Source organism: Bos mutus, chromosome 13, assembly GCF_027580195.1.
Source record: "Bos mutus isolate GX-2022 chromosome 13, NWIPB_WYAK_1.1, whole genome shotgun sequence".
Classification (NCBI taxonomy): Eukaryota; Metazoa; Chordata; class Mammalia; order Artiodactyla; family Bovidae; genus Bos; species Bos mutus.
Window position 1 is genome coordinate 31,697,660 of NC_091629.1, and position 25,080 is coordinate 31,722,739.

Sequence of the window (25,080 nt, forward strand, 5' to 3'; positions counted from 1 at the left end):
AAGTTATAAAGGAATTCACCCTGGTTTTATTCTAACAGTTATATGGTTTCACATTTCTTGCATTTGGATTTCTAATCCATTTTGAGTTGATTCAAAGAAAACTCTTAACTAAAGGCAAGTCTAATGTTTATCTTCATGTCCATGATATTCTGGTCTTATATGCAAATATCAAAATTATATGAATTAGCTCAGTTAACACTTTCAGTTAGACACACTCCTGGGGGACCTCAGTAGAAAGCAGCCAACTGGCTACTCTCCCAGCAGGAGGCTTTGTCCAGACAGAGCACAGGAATTTAGGGGGCCTGGCTGGGTCCAATTTTGATAACCTCTTTTTCAAGCATGATAGTATTAACTATTTCAAGTCAAAAGTTTATTACATTACTTAAATATCTAGTCAGTCACAGAGAAGCATAAGGGAATTCTTTGATGTGGACGATGCTCTATCTATTGGTTGTGGTGGTGATTAAGTGACTGTACACATGAGTAAAAATTCATCTAACTATGCACAGGAAAAAAGGAAAATTTTACTCTGTGTCAATTACCCTTCAATCGATAGACTTAAAAAAATTTTCTCTATAAAGTGTCTTTCTTGGAGGAGAAATGGGGGGATGATTCCTTAAAGTACTAGAGTTATGTCAAATAGTTACAAAAACACAAAACTGAAAAAGAAAAGAGCTTCACTCTGGGTATTGACAAGAAGCTCTATCTGTGGCTCGTGTGTAGTGCTGCTCTATCCCGGTGCAGCTTTTGTCAGGCAGTCCACCTGCCTGAAAAGGAAGGATAAAAGGGAGAGTCAGTGGGCCATGAGGAAGACGTGCATTTTAGAACACGTGGAAACATAAGGGGCAAGTGAGATGTCACAGTCAAAGAAAAAAGACTGTGGGGAACTAAATTCATTAACCCCACATATAAGAGGACTTAGTCTCCTAGTCATCTGAAGCATCAGAAATATTAGCAAACAGAGAAATAACATGTTAACTGAAGGGGGAGACCACTCAGAAAAGCTCGAGTTGAAGGAGTTCACCAGTGGTCGTGTGGCCAAGGAGTGCACTCAACCCCTGTTGTGTCATCAAGCACTAGCAGCTCCATTTGGTGTCCCAGAGCAGGTGCACCCTCATCTGCCTCACCTACACACCCTTCCGAGGGGCCACTAAACTAATAAGCACCAACAGGCAAGTGTGGACAGGTGCCAGATATTATCTTATTTGATGCTTACTAACAACTTTATTACTATTACCATTCTGGAGAGGAGAGAAGGGGTTTTGAGACCAGTCAACTAGCCAAAGCCACACAGCTGAGGACTTCCCTGGTGATCCAGTGGTTAAGAATCCACCTTCCAGTGCAGAGGATGTGGGTTTGAATCCTGGTTGGGTAACTAAGATCCCACATGCCAAAGAGCAACTAAGCCCGCTTGCTGTAACTACAGAAGCCCACCTGCCACAACAAAATATCCTGTATTCCTAAATGAAGAGCCCTCATGCCGCAACAAAGCTCCAACGCAGTCAAACAAATAAATGTTTTTAAAAAAGTAAACGGGAGAATGGGAGTGATGTCACCTCTGAAGCCAAAGCCCCACTATACAGCTGGTGAGGGGAGCCAGGCAAAGCTCCCCTCTTTCTCCAAGGTAGTGACCTCTAGTTTTTCACTGATGCCCATGTTTTTAATATACTACCTAAATTTTTTGAGTTAAATAGTATATATATATATATTTTTTTTTTTTTTTTACATGGAGGCAGGAAAAACCTACAACTTGCCATTAAGAACCTACTTAACATGATACACTCACTATCATCTATACAGTAATGCTGGCAAAAATGTTCATTCTGAATCAACCATGCCTTTGGACCCAGCTCCCAGTTTAGAATTGTGGAACAAATCAAATACCACCCCCAAGAACACAAGTAGACACATTCAGACCATGGAACGTTCAACAAGACAACTGCCCTGGACTCTTTAAAAAGAGGATCATGTATTTCAATTTTTAAATTCTACCTGTAAGTGGAAACATGATATTCGTCTTCCTCTATCTGACTTATTTACTTAGTATAACATGCTCTAGGTTCATGCATGTTGTCACAAATAGCAAGGTTTCATTCTTTTTTATAGATGAGTACTATTCCATTGTGTGTATATATATGTGTGTCTGTGTGTATATATATATAAATATATATATAAACCACATCTTCTTTATCCATTCATCTATCAATGAACACATAAAAATCAAAATAAATGAACAAACATAACAAAACAGAAATAGATTCATAGATACAGAAAAAAACTGGTGATCATTAGAGGCAGAGGGTGGAAGGGATGAGTAAAACATGTGAGGGAGTTAAAGAAGTACAAACTTCCAGTTTAAAAACAAATGTCACTAGGATAAAATATACAGCAGGAGTCAATAAATAAAATAATCACAATTTTATAGTCAATAAAAATTGTAATAATTTTGTATGGTGACAAATGGTAACTAGACTTACTGTGGCAATCATTTTTTAATGTATAGAAATATCAACTCGGAACTGACACAGTGTTATAGGTTAAATAGACTTCAATTTAAAACAAAAAGGTTGACATCTTCCACTATGATAGTGTATTTCTCTATTTCTTTTTATAGTTCTATTAGTTCTTGATTTCTACATCTTGAGCATTGTTGTTATGTTTATGTATGGTTAGAATTATTATTTATCTTCCTGCCAAATAAAACCTTTAATCATTACGTAAAAAAAACTGGATCATGTGGAAGAAAAATGTATCAGACCACAGAAACACAACAAATGCACCATACAAACTTAACTGGATCCTGGTTCAGAGAGGTGGCCAGAATAGCCATAATAGGTATTTTAGGGACAACTAGGGTAATTAGACGGAGAAGGCAATGGCACCCCACTCCAGTACTCTTGCCTGGAAAATCCCATGGATGGAGGAGCCTGGGAGGCTGCAGTCCATGGGGTCGCTAAGAGTCGGACACGACTGAGCGACTTCACTTTCACTTTTCACTTTCATACATTGGAGAAGGAAATGGCAACCCACTCCAGTGTTTTTGCCTGGAAAATCCCAGGGACGGGGGAGCCTGGTGGGCTGCCGTCTGTGGGGTCGCACAGAGTCGGACACGACTGAGGTGACTTAGCAGTAGCAGCAGGGTAATTAGATATAGACTGCATATTAGATGATATGACTCAAATTTCTCAGGTGTGGTAAATAGTTACACAAGAGACCCTCATTTCTAGGAGAGTATTTAGGAGTGAGGTATCACCATGCTGCCTGGAACTCTCAATTAATTAAAAAAGTTGCATATATACCCCAGCACAAATACATATACAGAGAAAGAATGTGAGAGAAATCCCAGTCTCCCATATCCCAATCTAAGCCCTGCATCTCTCCACTGTTCTAAATATCATCAAGTGAAGAGTTCAAAGCCTCCAACTTGAGATCTTGAAGTATCCTGGAGCCACCCCCTACAGTGAGTGAGCACACAACATGTACCAGCCCCGGAACCCAAGGAGGTGAGAAACAGGGGAGCTTCCTCCTCAGGACAGACAACTCTGTTAGAGGTCAGGCTGCTGTGCTAGCTACTGTCTTAGCCAAAACCCTACCTTTTCTCAGCAAAGAAAAATTCTGTGAGTCTCCAGCAGGCCTGTTATAGCCAGGAGAGGCTCTCAAGGAAAGGGCCTCTCAGCCCGCAATTTTTTCTTTTTCTGGAGAGCTGACAGAAAGGACTCTGAGAGGAACCTAGAACAAAAGACTGGATGTGGTCCCCAAACACAGCACCTGCACACCTCAGGGAAGGTCGGAAAAGGTCAGCATGATGTGCAAGGGGCAGGGTCCATCCCAGAGGGCCCTCCTTCATCCCCAGCTATGCACTAACACCTGCAGTCAAGGGCAGGGACTTGGGAAGCTTAGAGCTGCTACCCAGGCTTGGTCTCTGATGGAAAAGACAATAACAGCCAAAGTGATGCATTAACTGAGTCCTCCCCAAAGCTAGGGAGGCCTGGCTGCTGCGGGCTGGTTAACACTTGGGTTGGGGGACTCTGACCCTTGCCCCCGCTCATGGGATTTTAAAGGCTTTGCACTAATTCCTAGAAAGACCCCAAGGGGTAAGGTGGATTGAAATCAACCAGAATGAGAACTGCTGAAACCTTACTCAAGGGCACTGAGCAATAAAGACCTTGTTAAAAGCCAAGTGCAGGGGACCAAAGTCAAAGGAAATAAGGAAGAAGGAAAAAGTCGGATGGAAGAAAGGGGATGAAAGAAGCAGCTGTAACAGAAACATCCCATCCCCAACAGGCAGAGGCTCTGGGAAGCACTGAAGCCACAGAAGTCACACAACTGGGGCTGAGACACATGATCTCCATTCCAAAATAAGTCATGATCTCTGGAGGAAAGGAAACCACGTTCATGCCAGGGGAGATGTTCAGGGAAGGAAGGAGGGTCTGCAGCATGTGCTGCATCAGACACATTTTCTGTGGCCTTAGCCAGCCCAGCTCATGGAAAACAGACCCCCAAAGGAGTATTTTTGACACTGAATCCTAAAGCTGGCACTGCAAGCTCATGGTTCAGGTTTGCAAAGGCACACCTCTGTTTCACTCTCACTTTTTCCATATCACTTTTGGTTATTTTTATGCAATGAAACAGCTTTCCAGAAACAGCACACCACTCTTCAGCACACCCATGTGAAATGTGGCCAGAGCCCAGAGAATGGAAATGGTTACACTTCCTTCCCCTGCTCTAGACCTGCAATTATGGTTTTAGCTTCTTCACAATAAAGGCCCCATCCCTCAGAGGCATGGGCCATCTACCCATGACATTCAGTGCAGGGGAGTTCTGGGTACTACACGGGAGTCAGGCAAACACACCAAGAAATAGACAGAACTCAGACACACATGGCAAACCACTCAGTTAGAAAAGTCTGAAAATCTGCCCTAGAAATCATGACAGCTGAACATGAAAGTCTTTTTCTTCTGCAGCTCTCCAGCTAACTCCACCTAACTTTTTCTTTTGCAGCTCTCCAGTGTGAACTGCAAACACCAACAAACACGCAGAGGCCACCTGCAATCTTTACGGCTGTGATACTGGGAATAAATTCCACTCTTGGCCATGTCAGCCTTTCTTTTGCACTGTCCCACCCTTGTATTTCCACAGCCCCAACTGCTTTATCCGTTTGTTTGATTCTCTTGTGATCAGAAAGTAAATGCACAAGTCTGTAAACATGACAATTCAAAATCGACGATGAGGGTCTATGTCAGTAAGCAGCAGAATTAGAAGGTTTTTCATATTATTTATACTCTTGTAACTTTTCAAATGTATTTTAGGAAGAAGCATATAATATAATAATCTACAAACACACAACGATGGCAAGTGTCATCCACAGGACACCTTAGGAAGAGCCTCCTATCATTTTCACAAAAGCAAACTGGGAGCTGGAGAGGTCTTCTGTCCAGAGTTGTAACACTGCATAGGTCTCTCTAACTCCTCATACGCACTCATTTCACTCCCCCATGTGCGAACGGCAAAGAAACCATTTGCCATGTGGCATGAGCTAATGCTTTATTGGGAACTATAGAATCTGACTGCCCGTGGGATTACAGTTTTATCATTACAATGGTCAATAACTTGATTTTAACCAACACTGGCAATGCTGCTGCTCTGACTCTGCTGAATAGACATCCCTGGAATAGACTTAGGGATGCTCAACCCTGACCCGTTCTGAGTAAGTACTGGGTGTCTGAGTACCAGGGGTAGGTCCCCACTCTCCTGAGGTCTGAGTGTCAACCTTGGTCTGCTGGAAATACTAGGTGGGTGTGGTATTTAGCCATTCTTGAGATCTCTGCTCTTCTTTTACAAAAGCCACAGGAGACCTAGGGGCAAGAATCTGAGAGGTGATTCAGCTGGAAGGGGTAGCCCTGCCTCTTCAGGCACAGTGAAACAAAGGGAAGTTGGGAAAAGAGGAGTTAGAGTTTTAACAGAAAAGGGTGAAGGACAGGGAGATGCAGGGGATGGGGGAGATGGGATACTGCAAACAAACAGGGGACATGGGGCACAGCAAACAAACAGCCTCAGAGGTGGTGACCAGTCAAGCAGGGAGGGAAATGCCTCTCATACACCTCATCATCTGGGCTCGCCTTCACACAGCAGGCCCTCAAATGTATGCTGGACAAAACTTAAAAGAATGTATCAACAACAGCTTGTGGCTTTGAGGAGTTGGAAACCAAGCCACTGAGTGCCTTCTCACTCTTTCCCTACTAGATGGAAGCTTCGAGGCAAGGATCCCAGGCAAGAAAAAGGTGCTGTGTGTTAGCACAAAGAGGGAAGTAGAGTCAGGAGTGGCCTTCCTGATATGAGACCAGGGCAGAGCTGTACCTGGTACCTGCCATACCACGGTAAACACGTCTTTCATTTCCTCTTCAAGTCAACCAACAATTCTCAACTAGAGGCACTGCCTAAATTTATAGATGATTTGTGCTACAAGTTCTCTGATGAGCTAGCTGTTTAGAAAACAAGTATTTCCCCAGAGAACCAGTTCCCCATGTACAAGGTAAGGCCCTTGAGTCAGCCAATAAAAACTTTCTAAACCACCCTGGCTTTGAAACACAAAATCTTGAATGCTGTAACAAAAGAATGAAAGATGCTATCAGCCAAGTTTAACTACCTGAGCACTAAGAAACTTAATCAAGCCCTCTCTGGAGTGTCCAAATACATCTCCTTCCCCTAACAGGTGAGTAACACGCTGCCTTTCCCTCAGGGGTCCCCTAAGACGACCCTCCTTTCTGAGGTAAGGGATCTGCTCAGCATGGTGGCTTCAGGCAGTCCTGCAGGGGCTGGGGACTGGAGAATCCGAGGAGCTGGCCAACCCTTTCAGCCTTCCTTGCGTCATCAGACCTGCTATGGAGCTGTCATATTCCTTATGAGGACACTGCTTAAGCTGCCACCCAAAATGCCCTAACACTGTCCTTCCCATATTCTCCTGTCCCCTGTAAGTGAAGGTTGTTCTGAGGATTCTGACTCACTGAATACAGTCCATGATTACCAGGCTGCCTTCTTTGCCCTCTGAGTTTGCTCCCGCTTCCCTAGCAGGGAGACACAGAACTTATACGTTTACTCTGCTGTCCTTGCCCTGAGAATAGTCCTGTCACCACAGGCTCCCCACCTTGAGCAACATCCTAGGGTAAAGGAAAAGGCTGAATGTGAAGAGGGTGGAAAAAGGGGACAGGAGGGGACAAAGCAAGACTGCAGGAGAAGGTAAAAGAAGACAGTTCTTTTCCTTCCTATGCCAGCCCCATATCCATGTAAGCTGGGGCCTGGGGATGCAAAGTGCACTTTGCACTTTGAGGGAACACACATCAGCAAGAAAAGACACAAACAAAAAAGGACAAAGTGGAATAAGAGTCACATTAGAAGAACATACACAAGATGCATGTGTGGGAATTCAGAGAGAACAACGGAGGCGTGGGGAAGTCAAGGGTGCTTCACAGAGAAAAGAGGAACAAGCCAGGACTGGAAGGCCGCAGGGCAGCACAAGCTCAGGTAAGACAGCACAGCGGGCTTGAGGAGGAGCTCATTTCTTGGTGAGTGCACGGGAGGAGACTGCAGGGCTCAGGGACATACCTGGGTGGGACAGAGAACAAAGGAGACGCCTACAAATGGGCACATCCCAGTGTTTAAACAGGGAGTAGGGCTGTAGCCTCCTAGCACCCAGGAAGATGCAAACATTGAAAAAATGACACCAGGGTAGCACACAGAGCGGGGCAGAGGACAGTAGCCTTGGAGGCAGGGAGACCAACTGGAAACCTAGTCAAACACAGTCCAGGTCTGAACTTCAGGAACTGGGGAAGTGACAGAGTACTAGAGAAAACTTGCCCTGCCAGCTGGTGGGATGGAAGGAGCTGAGTTCCAGCCTGCACAACTGGCCAGGAAGTGGTGCCACCCACCTAGAGAAGAAACACAACAGGACTGGGAGAGGCAAGGCAAAGGCCCCTAGGCCACACTTCCCCATACTCCAGTCAGTCCTTCCAAGCAGCCCTGGGTGGATGTGCACAATGCCCCGTGGGCACGTCAGCATTCCCAATTCAGTGCCCCAATCTCACCTGCATCCAAAAGTGGTCTGCAGCAAAGTTGTGATTCCCACGCAGAAGAAAATGGTCCCAATGAGCTGGCTGGTGGCCCACTGGTCATACCCCACACACATGGCATCGGCCAGCAGAAAGGGCACTGCGATGGTGCCGCTAAAACACGTCAGGTAATGCTGTGGGGACAGAGAGACAGAGGGGAGAAGTTCATCTTTTTTTGTATTTTGTCTGATTTTACCCTAACTTTGACCACTCCCCTGTTGCTTTTAAAAAGTAGCACACATGAATTTGTTTTTTTAGGTACACACTCATCATATGCCAAATTGTTTTTTTCTCCCCCCAGCATTTCTATTACATTTTCTCGTCTTCTAACTCACCTGTATTATTACTTATTACTTGCATGAATCCAGGCCAGCACAAAGGAAACGCAATACAAACACCAGTAATGTTTTATCTATAGAATTTTTACTGAGAATATTTGCTTTTTAACTGCTTTTCACCACCAATTGCTAAAACCATAGATCTTTCCCCTCGAATCTGTTAACATGAATTCTGTGGCATTGAACCATTCTTGAAACAAACCCTAGTTAGTCATGTTAGATTTTGATTTGCCTATATTTTATGTAGAATTTTACAACTATGTTTTGAGATAATTCATCCTTTTTAAAAAATTCTTTTAGGTCTGGGGATTAAAGCTACAAGCTTCACTGCACAAGGCATTTTCCATCTTTTCCTATGACCTGGCATTATTTAACAGCAGTCAGGGAAGCGCTACACTCACAAGCAGCTGTGGGAATCATTCAGAAAGAGCTGGTCCCACTCCTCCTTTAGGACCCCTCCCCAATTCCCTACAGCCCTGGCAGAACATTCCAGCTCTCACTGCTCACATCCCTTCCTCCCAGAGGCTTGCCTGTTGAGTTCTTACTTCTGTTGTGCAAATTTCCTCTTTTCTTCCTAACAGTTCCCCATCTCTGCTCATTTTTGCCAAAATGCGCTGCTTGCAGCCCCAAAAGACGAACTGTAAAACACTAACAGGTGTTTGGTGAAGGGAAGAGAACATTCCCATCAGGACTTCCCAGAGCTGCTCACGATTGCACTGTCAAGAAGGGAGTGATGCATCAGAGTTTCCCAATTTCATCTGAAAGGGGAGACTACTTCTAGACACATCTATCAACATTTCAAAAAGCAAGTTTCCTGAACCTCGTTTGAGACATTCAGTCCTAGGGAAATCATTTGCCTAACCAGTCAGGTCCTCTGGTTATGCCTTCTTTATTAGAATGCCTTTCTGTCCAGTTTACCAACTGTTTTAATACCTAAGATGGGGTAGGGCCTGGAAACTGAACCAAAGTATCAGCTGTCAGCAGATATAGTCCACCTCCAAGAGAATAAACTTGTCTGGGTAATGAGACTGATTTCCTTAGCATGAACTGATCATTCAAACTTGAGAAAGTAAGAATGCAAAGTGAGACCTCAAAACCAAGGCACACACAGACCAGAGCTATGTGTCTGGGCAAAGAGCCTTCCATGTCATCCCCTTTCTCCTAAAGCCCACTTCAATCGTAAGTGGGAAAAGGGAGTGGTGGCTGGGGGGAGGGGGGGAGTGGATACCAAAGATGCAGAAGTCCTGCACCAGCTTGGGTCACCTCTCGCCCCATCCCTCCTACCCGTTCCTTGGCAGCCTCCTTGCTCTGCTCCCACTGGAAATTGCAAGCAGACATTACCAAGGCAAGCCTGCCTTCCTTTAAAAATAAGACTGAAGCCTCCACATTTATGTCCTGACCAACACAGCACTTCTTTTTTTTTTTCTTTTTAATTGAAGGATAATTGCTTTAAAGAATTCTGTTGTTTTCTGTCAAACCTCAACATGAAACAGCCATAAGTATACATGTATCCCCTCCCTTTTGAACCTCCTTCCCATCTCCTGCACCATCCCACCCTTCTAGATTGATACAGAGCCCCCATTTGAGTTTCCTGAGCCATACAGCAAATTCCCATTGGCTATCTATTTTACATATGGTAATGTGAGTTTCCATGTTACTCTTTCCATACATCTCACCCTCTCCTTCCCTCTCCCCATGTCCATAAGTCTATTCTCTGTCTGTTTCTTCATTGCTGCCCTGTAAATAAATTCTTCAGTACCATTCTTTTAGATTCCATATATATGTGTTAGAATATGATGTTTATCTTTCTCTTTCTGACTCGCTTTACTCTGTATAATAGGTTCTAGGTTCATCCACCTCATCAGAACTGACTCAAATGCATTCCTTTTTATGACAACATAGCACTTCTTAATGCCACCCATATTTCACGGCAGTTGACAGTGACTATGGATTGGTTAACTAGGAATGAGAGATGAACACTAATCCTTCTTATCTCTATTCCTCTACATTCTCTTCCCTCTATTCTCCCCCTTTCCATACACCTATGATCTTTTTTCCTTCCTTCCATGTCATTTCTATTGCTTATTCCCTGAATATTTTCCTTTTTTCCTATCATGGTTAACCCACTCCTCCTATTTACCTTTCACTGTTTTGAAATTCATATTAACAATTACCATTCATCATCCTTAAAAGAGTAATTTAAAGCTGTCAATAAGTAAAAAATAAAAATTGAATTTTAAATAATCTAGACAGACAATTCAAGCATCTGCTGGTGGTTACATTCCAAAGGAATCATCTTACCTGCAACCCCAGAAATATGCACAGGTACCAGGGCGGAACATCTTCTATGGTATAAATCATATCTGATCTCTGGGGGTCTAGACTGCCAGTGCTATCCAAGGTCTCAGCAAGGGAGCTCTGTGAGCAAGGGAGAAAAGAAGTTGTTCAATAAAAGCAAGGTCTAAGGTTAACTCAGCATAGGCTGTTACTGAAAAACAATTTTATAAAGTGGCTGTCACTCTAATGTAAAATTAAGCCTTTATTACCTTTGACACAATGTTAAGCACACTCAGTGGGACGGTCTGTTATCAGGATTTAGGGGCTCAGTATCACTTGCCGTCAACTCATCCCCAAGAGCAACCAGCTTGCTCAGAGCTTCTCCCAAACCTGGGCACCTCCTGCATAGAGAGAGATGCTCCCAAGGTTGACACCACAAAGTAGTACCATGGCATGAGTGATACCATCCTTGGGTGGTAACCTGAATTAAGAAATATTATAAAATGCTAACTACTTTCAATAGCACTAATCTGCCCCTCCTATCCCAACCCATCCCTGCAAGGAAAAAGATTTTTGTACCTAAACATCCTTCTTTTATTTATTTTTGAATTTTATTTTTGGCTGTGCTGGGTCTTTGTTGCTATATGTGGGCTTTCTCTAGTTGCAGCAAGTGGGGGCTACTCTCGAGTTGCGCTGAACAGGCTTCTCATTGCAGTGGCCTCTCTTTTCACAGAGCATGGGGTCCAGAGCATGCGGGTTTCCGTAGCTGCTGCAATGCAGGGCTCAGCAGTTGTGGCACATGGGCTTAGCTGCTCCACGGCATGTGGGATCTTCCTGGACCAGGGATCAAACCCATGTCCTCTACACTGGCTCGCAGATTCTTAACCACTGGACCACTAAGGAAATCTCAGGAAACATCCTTCTTTTAAAACACTTTTGCTCAGACACAAATGTGAGTGAAGAGAGCAAAGGTATACAGATACTATGATTCAAAGAAACCAATACAATTCTGTAAAACGATTATCCTTCAATTAAAAAATAAATTTTAAAAAAGAAAAAAAATTTAAAGATGCTCAAAAAAAAGACTAAAAATATATTTATAGTTGAGGATAACCCCACCAACCCCCATTACTGAAGATTTTTTTTAATGTTGTGTTGTCTGCTTTATAAACCAGAATCTTTACAGAGACCACAGGTTATACTCCAGACATTTCTGATCAACTTCAGTGTCACTTCTGAACTCATCCAGTATCTGAGCCAAACTGAAAACTTGGGGGATTCCCCTATATACCCTCAATGTTACCCTGTTTCTAAAACCATACTAACAATTTCTTGGAATCCAAGATGTGCCTTTTAAAGTTTTTTAATAATAAAGCGCCTAAGAGGAAACAAAATTACAAGATGTACCACAAAAGAGATAAAGATGACAATATTCTAAACCTTGGTCACATCTAGCCCAATTTGTTCCACTTTCCAATGGATCTGATCCACAGAAAGATTCTGAGAAAGATGCTGACTCCTTGTTTATCACTCCATTTTTCTTACACTGGAATTTGAACATACACTGGCCAAATACTCTTGAACAAAGTGTTGTATTAGTGACACACTTCAGCGTCACTCTCGAAAGCCTAAAGGTAAATATCAAAAGTAAACGGACATTTGATCTAATCCAAATGTGAACTGAATATGATCTTTCTGAAAGAATTTTTCTTCCATTCAAACAATGGATATTGGCAGGTCCCCAAACCCCTCTGTCCGTGGGGATTCTCCAGGCAAGAATACTGGAGTGGGAAGCCATTACCTTCTCCAGAGGATCTGCCCAACCCAGGGATCGAATCCGCATCTCTTGCATTGCAGGCAGATTCTTTACTATTGCCACCAGGGAAGCCATGATATGCAGTGATATGCAGTAAAGGATTAACTCAGCAGGTCTGGGCTGTTCAAACCCTGAACATTTGAAAGAAAAGTTTGGTCCTTACCTGACACCTGGAAGATACTTTAATGTTTTTAGAATATCCTTCCTCTTAAGAGTGCATTTGTTTACCTGAGCCCTTCACAGATTATTCTAACAGTGCAATTGACGATGGGGGCCTTGGGCCACATGGTATCAGTTTGACTCCAGAGGGCCTGGCAACGCTTCTTGAGTGTCCTCACACATTGTTTTGGGGGAAATTAAGCACTGCCACATGACTCCATTAGGAAGAGGACAACTGAAAGTTTGCTCAGTGTCTACATGGGTTTTTTTAATCGATTTTAATCTGAACCCTTTTTCTCAAATAAGCTACAACCAGAAGCTTTTCTGAATTCTATGAGTCGGCTTTGTTGTTCAGTCACTAAGTCATGCCCAACTCTTTGCGACCCCATGGACTACAGCATGCCAGGTTTCCCTGTCCTTCACTATCTCCCTGAGTTTGCTCAAATTCATGTCCACTGAGTCAGTGTGAGTCATCCAAGCCAATCATTGAACCTGATTCGGGACTCCTAAACCAGTCCTGGATATCTCTGAACGAGGCTGACCATTTGCTGATATGATGCAACAATGGACACTGGACTCACTACACAAAGGACAACTCAACACTATCATAGGGCCTACAGGCAGGAGTGTTACTGCTCACAAAGTAACAAAAAGAAATGTCTGAAAACAGAGTATAGTAACACTACACTTATTAGATTAGTATAATCTGTTAAAATAGTATTGTAAGCATTATTACTCTAATGATTCCCAAATGGCTAGTTTTACGTATAAAACACACGAACAGAACTGAAAAGACTGAATCTGTCCTCTTTATAACCTGGAGGGCTAAGATTAAGATGTGTACACAAATATATATATATACATACACACATACACACACACTGTATACACACAATTTTTCTTAGTAATGAGGGTGGTTCTACAACTCAGTAATGGGACTAATGTCAATGTCCACTGATGATATCAAGAAAAAGCAGGAAATTGTGTGGTCAAGGGGATCAGTGAAGCCTGTCAGACAAATGCTACACTGCCCTCCCTGAGATAGAAGGAGAATGGTCACTGTGGACCATGGTACCACAGTCTGTTATCACAGCATGAACAATATGAACCATTTTAAAACTGCAAAAACAAAAACCTCCAACAGAGAAGTTTCTTTGAAAGATGATCACATTAAGTCAGACAGAGTAGGAGAAATATTGGATGACTTCCCTTCTATGTGGAATCTAAAAAGAAATGAAAGAAATGAACTCGCAAAACAGAAGAGACTCACAGACTTACAGTGAGGGTGAGGGAGTGAGGATCGGGGGAAGATGGAAGGAGGGAGAGTTATGGAGCTTGGGGTGGACATATACAAACCCTGTATTTAAAGTGGATAACCAATAAGGGCCTACTGTATTGCACATGGAACTCTGCTCAGTGTTCTATGGCAGCCTGAATTAGAGGGGAGTTTGGGGGAGAATGGACACATGTATATGTATGGCTGAGTCCCTTCACTATTCACCCTATCGTAACATTGTTAACTGACTATACCCCATTATTTCTGGAATACGTAGAGCATCTGTATGAGCTGTGACCCATCTGGGAGAGGGAAAGACTCCACAACATAGGTGCTGGAGGGGAAAGGTATAAAGAAGTGAGCTGGTTGACCAATGGAAGCTGAGAAATGCTCTATGCTTGAAGGCAGAAGACAGGATAGGGATGGGAAAAAGATGGGATTTAACTCCAATCAGCCACACTGCTGCCTGCCAACTGCTATCCTCAGCCTGCAAGACACAAAAATGTATTATTTGAAGAATACAAATCAGAAATACCTCAGACTGAGGAATACTATGTGTGGTTTTAACCCACAAGCATGAATAGTTGAGATCCTTATCTGTTTCCAGAATGCCAGAAGCTACAGGAAGACTAGAGGACTCCTTTCCAGATGATCTGATCAGCCTCAGAGACAAAACACTACCATCTACAGAGCCTACAGTGACAAGATAACTCTCCCTATTCAGTGGAAAGGCTGAACAGAAAACTTTATCCACACACAATGATTCTACAATCATATCTTTTTATTGCCTCACATTCCTCCAAAAATAAGAGCCAAATAGAGGAAATAGGTCCATGTAGTAGAAAGAAAACACACTGGCAGGGGGAGAAACCTGTCTCTTCACAAAAGTATTTTGAACCTGGGAGGAAAGAAATGTCATTTTCAAAGCTCTAATCAGTAAGTAAAAACAAAGAGTAAAAAAGACCTTAGGAACTAAAAACAGGATAGGAAAAAAAACTCAACAAACGGGTTGAGAGTCCCAAATAACATGTGCCCCAAATAACAAAAAGACAAATGTAGGTTAAGAACAATTTTTATGGGAGAAAACAGAATATAAGAATCAAAGAAATAAGAAAATTTCTAAGAACTAAAGGATATGCTTGCAAATTAGAAAAATACGCTAAGTTTTCAATAAATTAATTAAAAAAGATTCAGCTATCTTTGAAAACTCAACAAAAGAATCTAGTATGTCAAGAAATTTAAGGACAAAGGGGAAATAAAACATGAGTTTTAAGAATTTGGACAGAAGGGGGAAAAAAAGAAAAATCAAAATGGTAGGAGCACAAGAGGGAAAGACAACATGAAAAAAGGATAAGAGAAAACAAGATTAGAGAGAAGTGAGAGAGGGCAGACAAAGTAGATCCAGAACAGACATAAATGGAGCCTCCAAATAAGAAAACCAAAAGAAACCAGAATAAAAAATAAAGATATAATTCAAGACAACACTGCTGAAGTAACAGGAGACTTGAAGCTAAATACTGAAAGTGCCAGGAAAAGCTGACACAGAAGGTCAGCTTCAAAACTTATGACTATTATTATATGACAGTCAGTAAAGTTACTGAATATAAAAGATAAATAATCCACAGAAAAGGCAAAAAGATCAAGATATTGATTTACAAGGGGGAAAAAAAAGACCAGCCTGAGTTCTTCAAAGCCATCTTCAACACCAGAAAATGAGAAAAGAGCAAACAATAAGGTATGATTCAATTATTTCCTTAATTTTATATTATATAATTTTTCAAAACTATACAGTGGTAGAAGAAACATCAAATGCCTGCCCTATATCTATCCCCAGCTCCAGCTTCAAAATTTATTATCCCTGGATTCTTATTTAATCTATTCCCCATCTCATTCTAACTTTACTGGAGTAAAGGGATGGATTATTTTAAACTGAATCCTCAAAATACATATATTTGCTCAGAAACACATATATGTCTCTTAAGCAGATAAAGACCCTTAAAAAGAACGGAAATACCATTACAAACTAAATCAAATTTCTTCATATCAGCTAATACCCAAGGCTTATTACAAATTTTTCATCCTATGTTAAAATTTTGTTACAGCTGATTTATTTGAGTCAGGATCTAAACAATGTCCTAAAGATTTTACATACAGCCAAACTTCCTTCAAGCCTAAATGCTATAGATAAATTCTCATCCAAAATTATTCCCCTGATTCAGTTCTTCAGTGTTATTTCTCTAACTTTAATGAACATATCAAATCACATAGGAATCATATGAAAATGCAAATTCTGATTCAGCAGGTTTTGGTTGGGGCAGAGATTCTACATTTCTAACAAGCTTGTAGGTAATGATGTCAACAAAGCTGATGCATGGACTACACTTTAATATCAAGGGCCAGGAGGATGAACTTCAGTCAACCAAGAAATTACTGGTGAAAATCAGCAAAAGGTTTGACTCAAATTAGCTGTAGAAATAAAACTAAAAGTAGGAAGTAGGTAACCAGAATGTATAAAACTCACGTGCACCAAAAAGATACAAACATTACAATTAACAAAATGTGAGAGAGGAAAAGAAAAAGGCAAGCAGTAAATTGTAATCTAATATAGTTGGAAGTCAAAGCATGATACTGAAAGCTGACAAATCAATTATAATGGAAAGTGTAAGTAGTATTTCTGACCAAAATCAGATAGTAGAAGAAAAGGGAAGGAAGAAAAATCACCAATTTTGTTATTGTTCACGGTAGATAAGTGAAAATTATTAAGCTTTATTTTAAAATTACAATTAATGAGATCTATTATCAATAATAGTTTTATCAATGTGAATATTCTAACGTCCTTGTTTTTAGAAATACACACTGAAATATTTAGGGAAAAAGGAGTATTATGTCTGTAATTTACTTTCAAACAGTTCAGAAATAATAGGTGTATATACAGCAAATGATTTTTTAAATCATGAGATTATCTATTCAAAATATTAAAATTAATTTTTAAAAATAAAAAAATTCCACATACATTTAGTAACCTAGTGAGGTATACACGTTATGTAGGTGGGGTAGAGACTAGTAGCTCACTGTCTATAGTACAACACTCTCAGATATGTGTGTTCATGAGTGGAAAAGCATGTGGAATACACACATCAGACTGCCAGTTGTCAGTTATGCTCGGGAGACCAAGAATGGAAGCAGCACATTTCAAACTTTTTAATACAATTTTGGGCTGTTTATGTTAAACAAGTATGCTCAAGAACAAACGGTAATAAAAGGTAAAGAAAATCTGGAAGTGAGGGGGAGGAGCCTCCGCAATGGCACCCACCCTCACTGGCTTCACAAGGTAGAAAACACTCCCCAGCATGTAACGCAGCCACCTCCACCTCTCCAGGAGACTGTCCAAGACCAGTAGTAAATTCCCACTCATTTTACATATGAGCACCGAAATCGCAACTAGCTATTGAACAACCATTGACAGAAGACACTAGAACCCACTAAAAAAGATACCCAGTATCCAGGGACAAAGGAGAAGCCAAAACGAAATGGTAGGAGGGGAATAATTATGATAAAATCAAATCCTATACCTGCCAGGTGGGCGACTCACAAATTGGAGAACAATTATAGCAAAGAAGCTCCCCACTGTTGTGAAGATTCTAGGCCCCACATCAGGCTCCCCAGCCTGGGGATCTGGCCAAGGGACTGGGAATCCCCAGGGAATCTGACTTTGAAGGCCAGTGGGATTTGATTACAGAGCTCCCATAGGACTGGGGGGAACAAGAGATTCTTAGAGGGCACAAACAAAATCTTGTGCACACCAGGTCCCAAAGGAAAGGAGGAGTGACCCCACAGAAGACTGAGTCAGACATACCTGTGGGTGTTTGAGGGTCTCCTGTAGAAGCATGGGCTGGCAGTGGCCTGCCATGGAGACAGGGACACTCTAAGCCCTCTTGGAGGTCGCTGATAGTCCTACTACAGAAACCTATAGACTCCAGGACTGGGTCACCTCAGGCCAAACAACTAACAGGGAGGGGAGCATAGCCCCACCCATCAGCAGACAATTGTATTCAAGTTTTACTAAGCACAGCCCTGCCCACCAGACCAAGACCCAGTTTCCCCCACAGCCTGTCCCTACCATTAGGAAGCTTATACAAGCCTCTTATTCTCATCTACCAGAAGGCAGACAGAAGAAATAACCACAATCCCATCAGCCTCTAGAACTAATACCACAATCACAGAAAACTACCCAAAATGACATAGGATTATGTACCAGATGAAGAAACAAGATAAATACCCAGAAACACAACTAAATGAAATGGAGATAGGCAACCTCCCAGAAAAAGAATTCAGAATAATGCCAGTGAAGATGATTCAGCATCTCTGAAAAAGACTGGAGGTGAAGATTAAGGTGATGCAAGAAATGTTTACCAAGGACCTAGAAGAACTAAAGAACAAACAAACAGAGATGAACAATACACTAGACAGAATCAAGCACAGAATAACTGAAGCAGAAGAATGGATAAGTGACCTGGAAGATAGAATGATAGAAATCAATGCTGCAAAATGGAATATAGGAAAAAGAATGAAAAGAAATGAAGACAGCCTAACAGACCTCTGGGACAACATTAAACACACCAATATTCACATTATATGGGTCCCGGAAGGAGAAAAGAGAAAGGACCCAAGAAAATATCTGAAGAGATAACAGGTGAAAACATCCCCCACATGGGAAAGGAAATAGTCAATCATGTTCAGGAAGCAGAGTCCCAGGAAGGATAAACCCAAGGAGGAACACATCAAAACACATGGTAATCAAACTGACAAAAATTAAAGATAAATCATTAAAAGAAACAAGGGAAAAAAGACAAATAACATACAAGGGAAAACCTATAAGGTTATCAGCCTATTTCTCAACAGAAACTCTACAAGCCAGAAGGGAATGGCATAATATATTTCAAATGATAAAAAGGAAGAACCTACAACTAAGAATACCCTACCCAACTAGACTCTTTCAGATTTGATATTGAAATCAAAAGCTTTCCAGACAAGCAAAATTAAGAGAATTCAGCACCACTAAATCAGCTTTACAACAAATGCAAAAGGAACTTCTCTGGGCAGGAAACACAAGAGAAGGAACTGATCTATAAAAAATAAACCCCAAACAAAAAAATCAGAGTAGGATCATATATATCAATAATTACCTTAAATGTAAATGAATTAAATGCACCAACCAAAACATAAACTGGCTGAGTGGACACAAAAACAAGACCCAAATATATATTGTCTATAAGAGACCCACTTCATACCTAGGGATACTTACAGACTGAAAATAAGGGGATGGGAGAAGGTATTTCATGCAAATAGAAATCATAAGAAAGCTGGAGTAGCAATACTCATATCAGACAAAACAAACTTTAAAACAAAGACTGTTATAAGAGACAAAGAAGGACACTACATAATGATCAAGAGTTCAATAACAATTATAAATATATATGCACCCAACACAGAAGCACCTCAATATGTAAGACAAATACAAACAAACATAAAGGGAGAAATCGACAGTAACAAAATTAATAGTGGAAGACTTTGATATCCCACTTTCAACAATGGACAGATCATTCAGACAGAAAATCAGTAAGGAAATGCAGGCCTTTGTTGTTGTTGTTCAGTCGCTCAGTCATGTCCGACTCTTTCAACCCCATGGACTGCAGCACATCAGTTTCCCTTGTCCTTCACTATCTCCGGAGCTTGCTCAAACTCACATCCACTGAGTCGATGAGGCCATACAACCATTTCATCCTCTGTCATCCCCTTCTTCTCCTGCCTTCAATCTTCCCCAGCATCAGGATTTTTTCTAATGAGTCAGCTCTTCGCATCAGGTGGCCAAAGCACTGGAGCTTCAGCTTCAGCATCACTCCTTCCAATGAATACTCAGGACTGATTTCCTTTACGACTGACTGGTGTGATCTCCTTGCAGTCCAAGGGACTCTCAAGAGTCTTCTCCAACATCACAGTTCAAAAACACCAACTTTTGGTGCTCAGCCTTCTTATTGGTCCAGCTCTCACATCCATACATGACTGCTGGAAAAACCATAGCCTTGACTATACGGATCTTTGGTGGTAAAGTGATGTCTCTGCTTTTTAATATGCTGTCTAGCTCTGTCATGGCTTTCCTTCCAAGAAGCAAGTGTCTTTTCATTTCATGGCTGCAGTCACCATCAGCAGTGATTTTGGAGCCCCCAAAAATAAAATCTGTCACTGTTTCCATTGTTTCCCTATGTATTTGCCATGAAGTGATGGGACCAGAGGCCACGATCTTCGCTTTTTCAATGTTGAGTTTTAAGCCAGCTTTTTCACTCTCCTCTTTCATTTTCATTAAGAGACTCTTTAGCTCCTCTTCACTTTCTGCCATAAGGGTGGTGTCATTTGCATGTCTGAGGTTATTGATATTTCTCCCTGTAATCTTGATTCTGGCTTGTGCTTCATCCAGCCCAGCATTTCACATGATGCACGCTGCATAAAAGTTAAATAAGCAAGGTGACAATATATGGCCTTGATATAGTCTTTTCCCAATTTTGAACCAGTCCATTGTTCCATGTCTGGTTCTAACTGCTGCTTCTTGACCTGCATACAAGTTTCTCAGGAGACAGGTAAGGTGGTCTGGTATTCCCATCTCTTTAAGAATTTTCCTCAGGTTGTTGTGATCCACACAGTCAAAGGCTGTAGTGTAGTCAATGAAGAAGAAGTAGATGTTCTGCTAGAATTCTCTTGCTTTTTCTATGACCCAACAGATGTTGGCAATTTGATCTCTGGTTCCTCTGCCTTTTCTAAATCCAGCTTGAACATCTTGAAGTTCTCGGTTCACATACTGTTGAAGTCAAGTTTGGAGAATTTTCAGCATTACTTTGCTAGCCTGTGAAATGAGTGAATTGTGTGGTAGTTTGAACATTCTTTGGCATTGCCTTTCATTGAGATTGGAATGAAAACTGACCTTTTCCAATCCTGTGGCTACTGCTGAGTTTTCCAAATTTGCTGGCATATTGAGTACAACACTTTCATAGCATCATCTTTTAGGATCTGAAATAGCTCAGCTGGAACTCCATCACCTCCACTAGCTTTCTTTGTAGTGATGCTTCCTAAGCCCACTTGACTTCGGACTCCAGGGTGTCTGGCTCTAGGTGAGTCATCACACCATTGTGATTATCCGGGTCATTAAGATTTTTTTCCTATAGTTCTTCTGTGTATTCTTGCCACCTAGGATATTTTAGATGACTTAGACTTAATTGTTATTTATAAAGAATCCCATCCAAAAGCAGCAGACTTCACATTTTTCTCAAGTGCACACAGAACATTCTCCAGGATTGACCACATGCTGGGCCACAAGGCAAGCCTTGGCAAATTTAAGGAAATCGAAATCATATCAAGCTTCTTTTCTGATCACAGTGCTATGAGATGAGAAATAAACTACAAGGAAAAAACCTCTAAGAAACACAAACACATGGCAGCTAAACAATATGCTACTAAACAACCACTGGTTCACTGAAGAAATCAAAAGAAAAAAAAAAAAAACCTACAGACAAATGAAAATGCAAGCACAACAGCTCAAAACCTGCTAGATGCAGCAAAAGTAGTTACAATACAATCTTACTTCAAGAAACAAGAAAAAATTTCAAATAGACAACTTAACCTTACACCTAAAACAACTAGATAAAGAAAAACAAACAAAACCTAAAGTTAGTAGAAGGAAGGAAATCATAAAAGTCAGAGCAGAAATAAATGAAATAGAAACAAAGAAAACAATCACAAAGATCAATGAAACTAAAAGCTGGTTCTTTGAAAAGATAAACAAGATTGATAAACCTTTAGCCAGATTCATTAAAAAAAAAAAACAAATGGAGAGAACTCAAAGCAGTAAAATTAGAAATGAAAAGAGACTACTATGAACAACTGCATGCCAATAAAATGGACAACCTGGAAGAAATGGACAAACTCTTGGAAAGGTACAGTGCCCCCAGACTGAACCAGGAAGAAACAGAAAGAAAATATCAACAGATCAGGCACAAGCACTGAAATTGAAACCATGATTAAAAACCTCCCCAAAAACATAAATCCAGGACCCGACAGCTTCACAGGCTAATTTTATCAAGCATTTAAGAGAACAGTTAACATCTATCCTTCTGAAACTGTTCCAAAAGGCCACAGAGGAAGGAATACTTACCAACTCGTTTTAAAGCAAAGATATGACAAAAAAAAGGAAGAAAACTAGAGACCAGCATCACTGATGAACATAAATGCAAAACAAATACTAGCAATCCATATCTAACAACACATTAAAAAGATCATACACCAGGATCAAGTGGGATTCATCCCAGGGATGCAAGGATTTTCAACATCTGTAAATCAATTAAATTGAAGAATAAAAACCATATAATCATCTCAATAGATGCAGAAAAGGCTTTAGACAAAATCCAGTGCTCATTTATAATAAAAACTCTCCAGGCCGGCGGCGGCCGGGCGGGCTATCGCGGACTCTGCTTCCCGGCGCGCCGCGCCAGGCGGCGGGGCGGCGGGCAGAGGGCGGGTCGACGCGAGTGGCCCGGACGTGAGGCCTGAGTGGCGCTCTGCGCCGGGCCGCGCGCGTCCTGCCGCCTCCGAAATAAATTATTAAAAAAAAAAAAAAAAAAAAACTCTCCAGAAAGTGGGCACAGAGAGTACAAACCTCAACATAATAAAGGCCATATATGACAAACCCACAGCTAACATCATACTTAATGTGAAAAGCTGAAAGCATTCCCTCTAAGATCAGGAACAAGACAAGGATGTCCACTCTCACCACTTTTAATCAATATGGTTCTGAAAGTCCTAGCTACAGCAATCAGAGAAGAAAAAGAAGTAAAGGGAATCCAAATTGGAAAATAAAACGTTAAACTGTCACTGTTTACAGATGATATATTATACACAGAAGATCCCAAAGATGCTACCAGAAAATTACTAGAAGTCGTCAATGAATTTGGTAAACTTGCAGGTTACAAAATTAATACACAAAAAGTCTGTTGCATTTCTATACACTAACAATGAAAGATTAGAAAGAGAATTACAAGAAGCAATTCCATTTACTATCGCATCAAAAAGAATAAAATACCTAAGAATAAACCTACCTAAGGGACAAAAGACCTGTACTCCCGAAACCGTTAAGATACAGATGAAAGAAATTGGACGACAAACAGATGGAAAGATATACCATGTTCATGGATTGAAAGAACTCATATTGTTAAAATAACTATACTACCCAAAGCAATCTATAGATTCAATGCAATCTCTATGAAATTACCAATGGCATTTTCCACAGTACTAGAACAAAAAATTTCAAGATTTGTATGGAGATACAAAAGACCATGAACAGCTAAAGCAATCCTGAAAAAGAAAAACAGAGCTGGAGGAATCAGGCTCCCTGACTTCAGGCTATATTACAAAGCCACAGTCAACCAGACAGTATGGTACTGGCACAAAAATAGGAATAGATCAACAGAACAGGATAAAAAAAAAAAAACAGAAATAAGCCCATGCACCTATAGTCAATTAATCTATGACAAAAGAAGCAAGACTACACAATGTGGGAATGACAGTCTCTTCAATAAATGATGCTAGTAAAAATGGAAAACCACATGTAAAAAATATTAGATCATTCTTTGACCCCATACACAAAAATAAGCTTAAAGTGGATTAAAGATCTAAATGTTCAGCTGGACACTATAAACTCTTAGAGGAAAACATAGGCAGACCACACTCTGACATAAATCACAGCAATGTCTTTTTTAACTCATCTCCCAGACTAATGGAAACAAAAGCAAAAATAAACAAACTGGACCTACTTAAACTCAAAAGCTTTTACACAGCAAAGGAAACAATAAACAAAACAAAAAGACAACCCACAGATTGGGAGAAAATATTTGCAAATAATGGGACTGATAAGGGATTAGTTTCCAAAATTTACAAAGAGTTTATGACATTTAATGGCAACCCACTTCAGTATTCTTGCCTGGAAAATCCTATGGATGGAGTAGCCTGGTAGCCTACAGTCCATGAGTTTGCAAAGAGTCGGACATGACTGAGTGACTTCACTTTCTTTCTTTCTTTATGACATTTAATACAAACAACCCACTCAAAAATGGGCAGAAGACCTGAATAGACATTTCTCTACAGATGGCCAACAGGCACATGAAAAGATGTTCAAAATTGCTAGTTATTAGAGAATGCAAATCAAAACTACAATGAGATATCACCTCACACTAGCCAGAATGGCTATCATCAAAAAATCCACAAACAACAAATGCTGGAGAGGGTGTAGAGAGAAGGGAATCCTTCCGTGCTGTTGGTGGGAATGTAAAATACAGTCACTACAGAGAACAGTATGGAGGTTCCTTAAAAAACTAAAACTATGAGCTACCATATGACCCCGCAGTTCCACTTCTGGGCATATACCCAGAGAAAAACATGGCCTGAAAAGACACATGCATGCCACTGTTCATTGCAGCACTGTTTACAATGGACAAGACATGGAAACAATCTAAATGTCAATTGACAGAGGAATGGATAAAGAAGATGTGGTACATATATACAATGGAATATTACCCAGCCATCAAAAAGAATGAAATAAGGCCATTTGCAGCAACATAGATGGACCTAGAGAGTGTATACTGAGTGAAGTAAGTCACACAGAGAAGAAATATCATATGACATCCCTTATGTGTGGAATCTAAAATGATACAAATGAACTTACTCACAAAACAGAAGGAGACTCACAGACTTAGAAAACAAACTCATGGTTGCCATGGGGAAGGGATAGTTAAGGACTTTGGGAAGGTCATGTACACAATGCTATATTTAAAACAGATAACCAACAAAAACTTATTGTATACACATGGAACTCTGCTCAATGTTATGTGCCAGCCTGGACAGAGGGGGATTAGGGGGAGAATGGATATATGTATACATATGGCTGAGTTCCTTCACTGTTCACCTGAAACTATCACAATATTGTTAATTGGCTATATCCCAATACAAAATGTTTTTGGTATTAAAGAGAGAGAGAGAGAATCTGCATGGTTCATAAATCAAAAAAGG

General features: G+C 40.9%; 1 protein-coding gene across 3 annotated transcripts in view; it reads right to left on the bottom strand.

The window, feature by feature from the left end:
* SLC23A2 (solute carrier family 23 member 2) overlaps positions 1 to 25,080 on the bottom strand; it is a 142,427-nt gene that overhangs the window by 43,693 nt on the left and 73,654 nt on the right. For all 3 annotated transcript variants that reach the window (XM_070381241.1, XM_070381242.1, XM_070381240.1), the window contains 2 exons: positions 10,745 to 10,861; positions 8,082 to 8,239 (listed from right to left, as the gene is read on the bottom strand). In XM_070381241.1, coding sequence (XP_070237342.1) covers positions 8,082 to 8,239; positions 10,745 to 10,861 — 275 coding nt within the window. The remainder of the gene's footprint in view (positions 1 to 8,081; positions 8,240 to 10,744; positions 10,862 to 25,080) is intronic.